This window comes from Elgaria multicarinata, chromosome 11 (assembly GCF_023053635.1).
Source record: "Elgaria multicarinata webbii isolate HBS135686 ecotype San Diego chromosome 11, rElgMul1.1.pri, whole genome shotgun sequence".
Classification (NCBI taxonomy): domain Eukaryota; kingdom Metazoa; phylum Chordata; class Lepidosauria; order Squamata; family Anguidae; genus Elgaria; species Elgaria multicarinata.
This window is the reverse complement of record NC_086181.1, coordinates 10,277,557-10,290,637: the sequence shown is the minus strand read 5'-3', so window position 1 is coordinate 10,290,637 and position 13,081 is coordinate 10,277,557. Positions and strand designations below refer to the sequence as shown.

The 13,081-nt window shown below is 46.1% G+C and overlaps 1 protein-coding gene across 1 annotated transcript in view; it reads right to left on the bottom strand.

Annotated features, from left to right (window-relative positions):
* KAT2A (lysine acetyltransferase 2A) overlaps positions 1–13,081 on the bottom strand; it is a 40,122-nt gene that overhangs the window by 9,138 nt on the left and 17,903 nt on the right. Inside the window, exons 7-13 of the mRNA XM_063137316.1 lie at positions 12,341–12,447; positions 10,637–10,747; positions 9,925–10,061; positions 7,954–8,162; positions 6,445–6,571; positions 1,962–2,072; positions 1,210–1,353 (exon numbers count right to left, since the gene is read on the bottom strand). Of these exons, the coding sequence (XP_062993386.1) occupies positions 1,210–1,353; positions 1,962–2,072; positions 6,445–6,571; positions 7,954–8,162; positions 9,925–10,061; positions 10,637–10,747; positions 12,341–12,447 (946 nt within the window). The remainder of the gene's footprint in view (positions 1–1,209; positions 1,354–1,961; positions 2,073–6,444; positions 6,572–7,953; positions 8,163–9,924; positions 10,062–10,636; positions 10,748–12,340; positions 12,448–13,081) is intronic.

The following is a 13,081-nucleotide window of genomic DNA, read 5'->3' as shown; positions in this document are numbered from 1 at the left end:
CTTTGGGACCCTGCCCCTCTCCCCCAACAAGCAGCATCAGGGAGGGGAGGTCTTTCTTCCAGAGATGGATCTAGGTCCCTTTTCAGAAAGGCAGCATAAACATTGTCCGTGTTTTGAGTTTTTCCTGTTGAACTGGAGCTAGAAGAGATCCTAAATGCAGCCTCCCCTGACCTGGTGCCCTCCAGATGTGTAAAAAACACACAACCTAAGGGCCCTGCTGGCGGGGACGATGGGAGTTTGTAGTCTCACCCATGGCACCAGGTAGGGGGAGGCTACTAGTGGGTCATCCAACTCAGGGGTGGGAAACTAAGTTCTGTATTCCCAGGGACCGACAGGCTAGAATCGAAGGTGTGTTTCTCAGGATGCTGAAATGCATTATACGTGGGGCTGCCTTTGAAAACGGTCCGGAAGCTTCAGCTGGTACAAAACAGGGCAGCCCGTTTACTAACAGGGACTGGCCGGCGAGATCACATTACGCCAGTCCTTTTACAACTTCATTGGCTGCCAGTCCAGGTCCGGGCCCGATTCAAAGTGCTGGTATTGACATTTAAAGCCCTAAACGGTTTGGGGCCAGGTTATTTGAAGGAACGCCTCCTCCCATATGTACCTACCCGGACCTTAAGATCATCTACAGGGGCCCTTCTCCATGAGCCCCTGCCAAAGGAGGAGGGCCTTCTCTGCTGTGGCACCCTGGTTGTGGAATGAGCTCCCCAGAGAGGTCTGCCTGGCGCCTACACTGTATTCCTTTCGTCGCCAGTTGAAGACCTTTTCCTTCTCTCAATATTTTAATACTTAATTTTAACTTAAATTTAAATTTTACTGTTTTAACTCTGTATTTTAATTTTATATCAATTTTGCTGCGTGGTTTTTATTCTGGTTGTGCTTTTTATATTGTATTTTGTATTTGTGCTTTTAACCTGTTGGTTGTCTTACTATGGTTTTAATTTTTGTGAACCGCCCAGAGAGCTTCGGCTGTTGGGCGGTATAGAAATATAATAAATAAATAAATAAATAAATAAAATGCTGTTCTGGACGCCACTTCTGCACATGCCCCATAGAAGTGGTTTTTAAAATCATGGCTACTCGTCCTGCAACTTCAAGAGAGTAACTCAACCTAAGTTCATTCACCAAAAAATACGCCCAAAATCTGGCTGACCCAAGAGCCGGTGGCAAGTGAGGCACAACGCCCCCACGTTCCCTCCTCCTCACCTCCTTCTGCTTCTTGATGATATGTGAGAGCTCTGTGTAAGGAATTCGGGGATTCAGTTCACACTCCATCAAGGTGGCTCCCTCATAGTCCTTGATGTAGCCAAGATACCGGCTCTTGGGGACCTTGATGTCTTTCGAGAAACCCTGGAGGCCGGAGAGAAGAAGCCCATTCAGCAAACCACGTCTTAGCCATGAGAGACAGAAGCCACTCACGCAGTGAGACGGCGCCCTTCTCAAGGCTTTGAACCAACTCCTCCTCACTCATCCCATCACATTCAAGTTGCTGGTACTCAACTAGAAGTGGGGCAGGAAGCATTCTAGCACACATAGCTGACTCTGTGCAAAAATTTGCTGGGATCGAACTTTTGTATATTGAAATTTTATGGTGTATTTTATTACCTTGTATCTATGATTTTGTGAATTGCTGTGAACTGCCCAGAAAATTTCGGCTATTGGGCAGTACAGAAATGAAATGAATTGAAATAAATTGATTTATGAGTTAACACAAGTTGTCTCCAACGTGGAGAATGGGAAAAGTCACTGCCAGATCTTGGAGCTTGTTTCCGCTAACACAAGTCATGCTAAACTGTGGTTTGGCGTGCTGTGTGAACGTGGCCCTGGTAACCTCCCCTTCCAAGCTCTGGGTGGGGGAGCCAGGCCCGTCCATATTTTCAATCTGATTCCCTGAACAGCACACAGCTCAACGCAAAGCCAGTTCTAAACCATCGTCAGCAGTGGTACCGTAGTAATACCTGCTTCTTGAAGTAGCCAATGGCATATTCGTCAGCATAGGTGAGGAAGTAGAGGATGCTGTGTTTGATGTGGTACTCCTTCAGGTGGTTCATCAGGTGGGTCCCATAGCCCTTCAGGGAGACAAGAGGAGGAGGAAAAACGATTTCAGGGAAAGTCCAATGACTCAGGATTCATGCAGGAAAATGTGGAATGTTATCGTGTGTAAATCAAAGTATATCACACACACACACACACACACACTTATTGTGTCTTAGCAAATTGCCATTATACACAAATACAGAAAAAAAACCTATGTGATTTAAAACTCTACTAATAAACTATAAAGAGCGTGTAAATCAGTGGTTCCGAAACTTTTTCAGGTAACCGCCCCCTTGGTTCCACAAACTCATGCCCAGTGCCCTGTACCCTACACTATAAAAATCATTATTCAGAATAGCGGTTTTCAACGACCCACCAAGGAAGATAATAACAATAAAATTCAGAACAGTAACAATTAATTGAATATTTATTCAAAATCCAATTACATTTTTTTTAGTTTATTCAATTAAACATAATTGATGAACTTGATCCAGTGATATCATCCTTTCAAAGTCTGATAGTCATTTAGCAAGAATATTAGATATCACATTTAGTAACTAGGGTAGAGTACCTCACTGTTCTGTCAATTCTTAATGTGATGGATGGGCTTGATGAAGTGATACCAGTTTCCCAATGTCTGGTTTAAAGTCACTTAACATGAGTCTTAAATCACCGCGTTTAGTAATCTGGAGTTGATTTCTTTGCTTGGAGAGAAGTAGGCAGACCACACTAAAACCACATTCTACCAAATATGATGTTGGAAATGCAACCAGGAGCTTCTGAACCACTCTCCATAGTGCAGGAGAGTGATCAGAAATTTCCTTCTGTAACCAAAACTCCTGGCACAGAAAAGACCACTTGAGCACCCCCCTGTCCCTTAACGCACCTCCCATGCAATCTCACTGCCCCCAAGGGGGCGGTATCACCCACTTTGGGAACCACTGGTGTAAATCAAAGTATATCACTTTAAAGCTAATTCTGAGGTAAAATAAGGATCAATAGACATTCTGAGGTAATTAATAAGTTTGTCAGATGAATTATTATTATTATTATTATTTATTTATATAGCACCATCAATGTACATGGTGACGTACAGAGTAAAACAGTAACTAGTGAGACCCTGCCGCATAGGCTTACATTCTAATAAAACCATAATAAAACAATAAGGAGGGGAAGAGAAAGCAGACAGGCACAGGGTAGGGTAAACAGGCACTGGGTAGGGTAAAACTAACAGTATAAAGTCAGAACAAAATCAAGTTTTAAAAGCTTTAGGAAAAAGAAAAGATTTTAGCTGAGCTTTAAAAGCTGCGGTTGAACTTGTAGTTCTCAAATGTTCTGGAAGAGCGTTCCAGGCGTAAGGGGCAGCCGAAGAAAATGGACGAAGCCGAGCAAGGGAAGTAGAGACCCTTGGGCAGGCGAGAAACATGGCATCAGAGGAGCGAAGAGCACGAGCGGGGCAATAGTGTGAGATGAGAGAGGAGTGATAGGAAGGAGCTAGACAGTGAAAAGCTTTGTAGGTCAACAGGAGAAGTTTATATTGGATTCTGAAGTGAATTGGAAGCCAATGAAGAGATTTCAGAAGTGGAGTGACATGGTCAGAGCGGCGAGCCAAGAAGATGATCTTAGCAGCAGAGTGGTGAACAGAAACCAACGGACTGATGTGAGAAGAAGGAAGGCCAGTGAGAAGAAGGTTGCAGTAGTCCAACCGAGAAATAACCAATGCATGAACAAGAGTCTTGGCAGAAGAGACAGACAAAAATGATTGAATCCTGGCAATATTATACAGGAAAAAACGACAGGATTTAGCTACTGCCTCAATATGAGGAATAAAGGAGAGCGAGGAGTCAAATATAAAGCCAAGACTACGAGCTTCCTTGACTGGAGTAAGCGTGACATCATTGACAGTAAGAGAGAATGAGAGATGAGGAGAAGGTTTAGGAGGAAAAACAAGCAATTCAGTCTTTGCCATATTAAGTTTCAAACGACGATGAAGCAACCAAGCTGAGATAGCTGAAAGACATGCCGAGATACGATCATGAACATCAGGAGAAAGATCCGGAGATGAAAGATATAATTGTGTATCATCGGCATACAGATGATATTGGAGGCCATGAGATTGAATAAGCTTACCCAAGGGCAGCATGTATAATGAATGACCATTACTTTTGTTTTAAAGTGGAGGTGGAAGACATGTGGCACAAATGAGACACCTCTCTTAAAGGATGCCCAGAGGAATCCAAGGTCACTCCCAGATGTGACAGAGAATTGTCCTTGAGGAACTGCGTCCTTGTCAGCAGCCTTTTGTTTATTTCAAAAAGCAGATGGGTGACAGTGCAATCCTATACACATCTACTCAGAAGAAAGCCCCACAGAGCTAAGTGGGGCCTACTCCCCAAACAGTGAGGATTGAGCTTGAATCACTTGCTCATCTACTTTTCATTCTGTTGGTGTAACGTGCAAAGGAGGAGCTTGTTCAGTGGAGGCTGGTGGCTCTAGTGTCAGTGGGATGATGAATCCGCTCCACGTTTCAGTCAGAACGCTAAAGGTGCTTTCGCATCCTGGATAACTCCTTTAGTGTTCTGACTGGCCCTGACTGAAACCTGGAGTAGATTCACCACCCCGCTGACATTGGAGCCACCAGCCTCCACTGAACTTGTGCATCTCCCAAACTTCAGCAAGTGAGATGAACTGCCTCCCAGTTGGCGTTAAGACGCAGAGGGTGAAATGTGCAAGTCCACCCCCACCCTTCTCCAATATTTCCTTTCTCCCTCTTCTGTTCTGCTTCATAACTCTTTGCTTTTTCCATTTCCAAGCCTGAAAACAAGGATACAAGGATTCCATTCCTTGCTTTGCTTACCTCCACATGCCTATTCTCTTGTAAAAAACTACCTTCACCACATCTGTGTGGTTTTGTTTTTTAAAATTGTCTCTCTTATCTGAGGCTACTAAAGCTTCTGAAGCAGTCAGTTCTCTCACACATAACCGCTGTAACGGTTTCTCAATTCTTTTAACATTCACTGCCGCTGTTTCCTGCTTTCTTCAAGCTCTTGTGTTTACTTTTAAGTGTCTCCACTTCCTTACTCCCCCCTCTGGCGTCTCCTCACGCGCGTCTTCTTCTCCGTCAGCCCCACGTGTTTACTGGCACCTTCCTTCTTGGTACATCTTCCATTCCTTGCCTGTGCCCTCTCTCTTTCATGGCTCCTCACGACTGGAATTCCCTGTTGCTTGATATCCGGCCTGCTCTTTTACTTTGCACAAGGTCACATATCCAGTTTAAGCCCTTGGGCCATTCTGAGCCCATAGCTGGAGCAAAATCACTCTCTGGGAGCTCTTGACAGCACAGGTCTGGGGAAGACTGAGAGCTTATACGCCAGCCGGCCCAGATTCCCCAGTTGCAGCTGGGTCCTCCTCCTCACAGGGAGACCCCATTCCTGAGTAGCATCTTCCTCATGAGTATACCCTGGGCAAAAGGCTCCCTGGCAGTTAGGAGCAACCCCCCCTTGATAGCAGCTCTGAGAATCCCACCTGGTTCGTCACTGCTGGTGCTCTGGCGAGCTGGGGCGGAGGGAGGTGAGCAGCTCTGATAGCAGCTCTGAGAATCCCACCTGGATCACAGCTGGGCTCAGAATGGGGCTGAACGGGGTCTGGGGGACCTCATCCTTGCTACAGGACCCCTCAAGCTGCCCCAGGCCTACTGTAGGTGCGCTGAGGGATCCAACTCCTCCTCCTCAGAGGTTTCCCCTGGGCTTGGGAGGCTGACAGAGGCTAAAATCAACCCAGAGGTGGGCGAGGCAATGTGCATGGTACAGCACTCAAAAAACAAAACAAAATGACCATCCAGCTTATAAATTTTTATAGATTTTTTTTAAAAAAATTCTAAAATGTTTAAAATCCCATCGCCCAACCCTGGCCAGCTGAGACTTTGCTCCTGGGCACTGGTCTCTGATGCGCAACCAGTAAATGGGCAGCATGATGCCCTGTCCTTAGCACCTGCCCCAACACCCAAATGGTTTAGTTCTGTGGGGCCACTGCTTCTTCTAAAACAAACAACTGATCAGACTTGATTTTCTTGCATTCCTCAGAGATCCCCAGGTAACTAGGAACCAGTTCCTGCCCAGGCCATTTCCCCATGTTCCGGCCCAGCATGTTCACGCGCAGGACACCTGCTTTAGCAACAGAGAAAGCAAGTCATGGGTGGGTGGGGGGATAATACTAGCTATGCCCTCAATTTGCACACTTTTGTGTGTGTGTGTGTGTAAGATTTGTCCTGGTTACAACCTGTGGAGTATTCCAATGATCCAATTGAGAACCGAGTTCTCTTGCCTGCCTCAGTTATCATTCCTCTGGTCCTGATATATGCACCCCATCCCACAGAATGCCATGAATCTCTCAAAATGTCCCTACCTTGACTTGCTCATTAGACGTCACGGCACAGAAGACGATCTCCGTGAAGCCCTGTGTCGGGAACATCCGGAAACAGATGCCCCCAATCACTCGGCCGTCCTTGATCAGCGCCAGGGTCTTGTGTTTGCTGCCAAGAAAAACGAAGAGAGTTTTGGACCAGAGGGCCAGGAGAAGAATGTTCTTGTCTCTTTTCTGGATTGCAAAGAGCACTTGGCTCTTGTGATGACACTGGCCTCACCCAGAAGGCCTGGCCTCGCATGCCCTTCTCAAGCCAAGCGCCACCTCTTGAAAAGCCTGAGGAAAGGGTAAAAACAACACAAGCTTTCCCCTATATGTGAGGGAACAAGGTAAAGGGTTTTAAAAAATAGGTTCTATTAAAAATAACCAGGTTTGATCTAAATTGAAATACCAAAGATCTGTTCAATTTCAATAAACTTTACTTTGTATTCTGTTACCACAAACCACGTCAGCTCAGATTTATTACCTATTTTTACACAGTGTAAAAACATCTACCAATACACCTGCAGTTCAGTACCTCAACAACAGAACCTATTTTTTAAAAACCCTTTACCTTGTTCCCTCACATATAGGGGAAAGTTTGTGTTGTTTTTACCCTTTCCTCAGGCTTTTCAAGAAGTGGCGCTTGGCTTGAGAAGGATGTGCTAGGCAAGGCCTTCTGTGTGAGGTCGGTGTCATCGCACCCCTATTTACACGATGAACAGGAATTGGCTTTAAAGCACCATTAGAATCCTGGGAACTGTAGGCTTTTTGTTGTTCTTTGAAAGCCCTTGCTCCACCTTACAAAATTGCAATTCCCAGAATTCCTTGGGAAAAGGTCATGAGTGTAAAACCAGATTAAACCTGTACTGTGGACACCCCATGTACTTTGGTTAGAACCGATGGGAGATGCACCAGGCAATATGGTATGGCAAACGTGCAAACCACTCCCACCATTAGCTAAGTTGTGAGGTTGCAGAACGTTCACAAATACTCTACCATCTCAGGGTAAATACAAAAAATAAGGCTTATATGACAGGGCAACTGCAGAAGCTAGGCCACATGGTGCAAAACACTAGACTACAGAAGCTGCATTCTATTTTTTTTTATTCCTTTCAAGCATGACTTTCTTCTGTCAATCAGGTCACGTTTGAGGGGGAAGACTCAATCATAGAATGCCAAGAAACTTCCATCTAGTTATGGAAATTGTGATAAAGTACATGGGTCGAAAGCGAAGCTGTATGTTCTTGGAGAAATACTGGATGGGGGCACAATTTCACAAATCAGTTTCCAGTCTCTTGTTATTTTATGCAGGAAACAAATTCATCTATTCTTATTCACGAGCCTTTACTCAATAAATCGGGACTGGTTTAAAACTGGCCCAATTCCAAGGAACCGGGGTTTTGTATCGTGTGCCACGGTCCAGACACAGCACTCCCCACCCCTTTTCTGGGATCCCCCATCACTACCACCCCCCTTTAGGATCCAGGATGGGCTGCTCCTCCAACCTACGGGTCAAAAACCAGGCGGGTGATGTACTCCTTGGGCATTCGAGGCAGCTGGTGTGAAAAAACATTCTGCAGCCCAACCAGCCACATGAGGATCTTCTTGTTTGATTTCTGCGAGAGCGAGTTGCCGATGACGTGGAACTCAATGATGCCACGGCGTTCCTCTAGTCGGGCTGTCTCATCCCTAGCTGCATTCGCCGAGAGGAGGCTGGTCTGCAGGGGAAGGAAAAGCACTGGTGGAAATCTATTCATGTTAACATAAAAGGTTTGGAATGGTATGTAAATACAAGGTTTTTCTGGGGGGGGGGGAGGAGGGGGATAATTTCCAGAACTCTTTGCTTCTAATTCTCTCACTATATATATTTGCCTACATTGCAAAAGGAAAGAGGCAACGATTTACAAGCTTAGATTTTCTATCGAAGTCTAAAATAATCTTAAATCGGCCACTGCTTAATTAATTTAAGTCAATCAATAGGTTTGGCTTTTAAAAAGGGATTTGCAGTCATTTTGCGTTTTCTGACACACAAGCTGGAAAAGTTATGCAGAATACGAGGGAGGAATTCTAAAAGGAATGCCTTCTTAGAGCACTTTGGGGAAAGAGAATCTTTTTCATGGTAAGTTATACAGCAGGCATGGGAAAGGCACCAGGCTGATGTCCCTGAGAGCGTCATTTCTTTGCTGAAGCTTCTCCTCTTCTGCCTGCTCCTCTCCCTGGTTCAGCCACACGGAGGGAGGTTGGACCCACAGACCCTTGGAGAGGGGCAGGCATCGCAGACAAACAGGTTCGGCAATCCATGTTGTGACCTTGCCCCGTACATGAGAGCCCTTGACGTCTGCAGAAACTGGCTTGCTCTGTTCTGTGGTGGTCAGGGCAGAACTAAAGACGGTGACAAGCCACTAATTTATTATTAACATTTGTATACTGCTTTATTTGCTAAAAAGCCGTCAAGGCAGAGAATGACAATTTAAAACCATATAACCACAGCACATTAAAAAAAGACATTAAAAACTATCAAGCAATAAGACCACAATCCTGTGCATGTTTAAACAGAAATAGGGTGACCGTATGAAAAGGAGGACAGGGCTCCTGTATCTTTAACAGTTGTATTGAAAAGGAATTTGCAGCAAGTGTCGTTTGCATATATGGGGAATTTGGGGAAATTCCCTCTTCATCACAACAGTTAAAGCTGCAGGAGCCCTGCCCTCTTTTAAATCTGGTCACTCTAGTATAGCTTTAACTGTTGTACTGAAGAGGGAATTTCACCTGGTGCTGAATGCATACAAATGACACCTGCTGAAATTCCCTTTTCTATGCAACTGTTAAAGATACAGGAGCCCTGTCCTCCTTTCCATATGGTCACCCTAGACAGAAAAAAGTCCTACAATTCCTGGCACCCCCCGGCCAGCCATACTAGGGAATGCTACGAGTTGTAGGATTATTATTTTTTAATGTCTGGACATGCATAGGATTGCACCCTAAAATGACTACATACTTTAAAAGACTAGATTAAGAAGATGTATCTCCACACCCTTTCTAAAGGACAAGGGAGCAGGGCCAAAGTATTCCAGAGTCTGGGGGCAAAACAGCAGAAGGCCCTTTCACACATGCCCAACAAATGGGCCTCCGTGTGCAATGGTCTCCTCAACAGGGCCTCTCCTGTAGATCTTAACACCTGGGCAGGTGCATAGGAAGACAGGCAGACCCTTGGATAGCCAGGTCTTATAAGGCTTTAAAGGTTAAGATCAACACCTTGAACCCGGAAACCAATTGCTAATCAGTGCAGGTCTTTCAGAACACGTGCCATCTGGTACTGACACTGTGCAGTCTATGCACCAAATCAAGCTTCCAGACACTCTCCAAGGGTTGCTCCATGCACAGGGTATTGCAGCAGTCTAAACCTGATGTAGCCAAGGCCTGGATAAGTGTTGCCAAGTTGGCCCAAATCTTGCGTACTCTCATCCCTGCTTACCGTACCTCAGGCCCCAGCATGGCTGCTGGATCTGTGATGGTCAACATCACTTCGTTGACGAGCTCCATCGGGATGTCGCCCAACACGCGGATCCGCTTGGCATCCTCAAGCGTCAGGCTCTCTGGAAGCTTCCTCTTCTCCCCTATGTGAAAAGAAAGAGGCCTAAGGTGGGCGGTCTCTTAAGGGTTTGGGACTGAAACTAGGGTAAAGTGATTGAGGTAACTCCCAGAACTCATTGGTTCTCTCTCTCTCTCTCTCTCTCGACATATAGAATGCATTTCATCTGATTCAGGATTTTACTTCTCCATGGCAGATGACGTTGAGCTTTGGCTTCAGAGTCAAACTTAAAACACAGTTCAGTATTGCCTATTCCCCTGACTGCCAGGGAAATAGCACCTTTGGACCACCCTTCCCCAAGCTGCCCTACAAGTCCCATCAGCCCCAGACTGCATCAGGAATGATGGGAGCTGTAGGCCAAACCATATGGAAAGACCCAGGCTAGGGAAGGCTGCTTCAGAGGGGCCAACCAAGTGCTTACATTTCAGCATGCAAGGTTTTGAGTTTCACAAAGTCTTTATACGTCCGGACGTTCAAGAAAAAACACATTTTAACATAGGAAAATTAGGTGTCTCCCAGCAAGGGCTTCATATTGAGCCCTTCGCTGCAAACGTTTGGATCTTCTTTCTGACGTTCCCCGGCTGACCCTACAGACTTTACCTGGCACAGAATCCAATGAGCTGCCATCGAGGTTAATAGACGCCAGGGAAGAGCTGCAGCTCAGAGATTTGCTGAAGAGTGGAGTGCTGGCTGCAGGAACAGTGCTGATAGCTGCACAGGGAAAAACAACAATAATAATACACAGCCCTGTTAAAACACGAAGCATCAGCAAACGAGAATGCAGGTGGAATCATTTGACCCCTACATCTGGTGCATGATCCAAAGGGAGAGGTGAGTAAGAAATCTCCTCCTCCTCCTCCTCCTTCTTCTTCTCTGCCACAACTAGCAAGAGGGCTGAATTTCAATATTTACGTGGACTTCAAGGTGGCATACTTGGTTTTTATTTTGGTTCTTATTGTTATTTTGCACCATGGTTTTAAACTTTTAAATTACAAATTATTGGGTTGCTATCTATCTATCTATCTATCTATCTATCTATCTATCTATCTATCTATCTATCACATTTCTATGCTGCCCAACAGCTGAGGCTCTCTGGGCAGTTCATAAAAATGAAAACCACAATAATACAGCAAAAATACAATATAAAAGCTTAAAACTAGAATATAAAGGTACAGCCAGAGAAAACCTAGCAGAGAACCACCCAGACAGCTTTGGCTATTGGGCAGTATAGGAATGTAATAAACAAATAAGTACCTAAAATGCTTCGGATTCTCCCATTTTAATGCCCACGACAATCCTGGGTTGTGAGATAACAAACAACCCAAAGTCGCTCAACAAACTTTGTGGCTGGGTGGGGATTTCAACCCAGATCTCCCTGGCAAAGCCATATATTGTCTTCCTTCCCCAAACTGGTGCCCTACAATGGGGTTTTGGATTACACCTCCCATCAGCCCCAACCAGCACGGCCAATGTTCAGGACTGATGGGAGCAGAAGTTGAAAACATCTAGAGGGCACCAGCTTGGTGAAGGCTGTTGACCCCAATACGAAGATTGCCGCTGGGGAAACCTGATTATACTCCGGTCCTGACTGATCACCACATTTAGTGTTGGGAGAAGCGTTTCTCTCCTCTCCCTGAACTGGGTAGAGAGCCTGGTTTTGTTTTGAGCAGGGAGCGGTGCCTTTGCCTGTAGTAAGTGGCTCGTGGCTTGCTTTTCTGCCCCTCTCTGCCATCACCACCACCACCCCACCTTTAAGAAAGGACAGCAGAATCTCCTTAAAAGGCACTGGAGGTCTCATTCACACAACCACCTGGCTGTGCAGGAGCCATGGGGAACAGCCTGCACCTGCGGAGTTCCAGCCTGCGATGGAGCTGCTGTTTATTTATTATTTACGTTTTTTAAAAAAATCTGTATCCCGCCCAACATCATTGGGATCTCAAGGCGGTGTATGGATAAAAATCAGAACGATCTGTTGCCACAAATGTGACGCGTCTTCCAGTCCACGGGCAGCATGGGGAAAGGCTACCGCTCCACGGCTGAGCCCCCCACCCCTACACCTGCTGGTTCTTTTGGCAAGAAGTTCGAAGCACTGCCAGTCCAAGGACCTTAGACAGCAAGGCCAGGAAAGATCTCTGCCGGAGACATCGGAGAGCCTCTGACAGCGAAAGCAGGCTGGGCTGGACTAGGTGGAGCAGCGGTTGGCTTCTGTGTAACGCAGCTGCATAGGATGAGATGCTCAACGGTTCTGTGAGCACACAGGAGTACAGAGGGCTGCCAAATGAGGTCCCGACAGAGACGGCTTACCTGGCCGGGGGACAAGGGCGGCTCCTTCTGTCGCAGGCATAGTAAAGTCAGCCTCCCAGATGGGGGAGCTCTCCCCATAGATTTCCTCCTCCAGCATTGACAGAAACCTGGGCAAGGAGAAGCGAAAAGGGATCAGCAAAACTAGACAAGACGTGTGTGTGTGTGTGTGTGTGAAGCTGACGAGTCTCCTCCAGCAGGCCATTCCACAGTCTGGGGGCAGCAGAAGAGATGGTCCTCTGGGTAGCAGTTGTCAATCTAGTTTTGGTTGACTGAAGTAGATTCTTCCCAGAGGACCTGAGTGTGCGGGGCGGATTGTACGGGAGAAGGCGATCCCGCAGGTAACCTGGACCCAAACCATTTAGGGCTTTAAAGGTAATGACCAACACTTTATACTTCACCCAGAAACTAATCGGCAGCCAGTGAAGTGATTTTAAAGTTGGCATAATATGGTCACCCCTAGGTGTGCTGGTGACCAACCTGGCTGCCATATTTTGAACTAGTTGAAGTTTCCAGACTAGACACAAAGGTAGCTCTATGTACATCATTTGGAAGAAGTTGAGCCTCGAAGTTACCAGCACATAGACTACCGTTTTTAGGTCTTCTGACTCTAGGAAGGGGGTGACCCATCTTTATGTTGTCCCTGCTGCACAATAGGGCAGCAGTAAGCGACTTGGTGCCCTCCAAATGTTTTGGACTACAACTCCCATAATCCCTGACCGCTTGCTGAGCTGACTGGGGCTT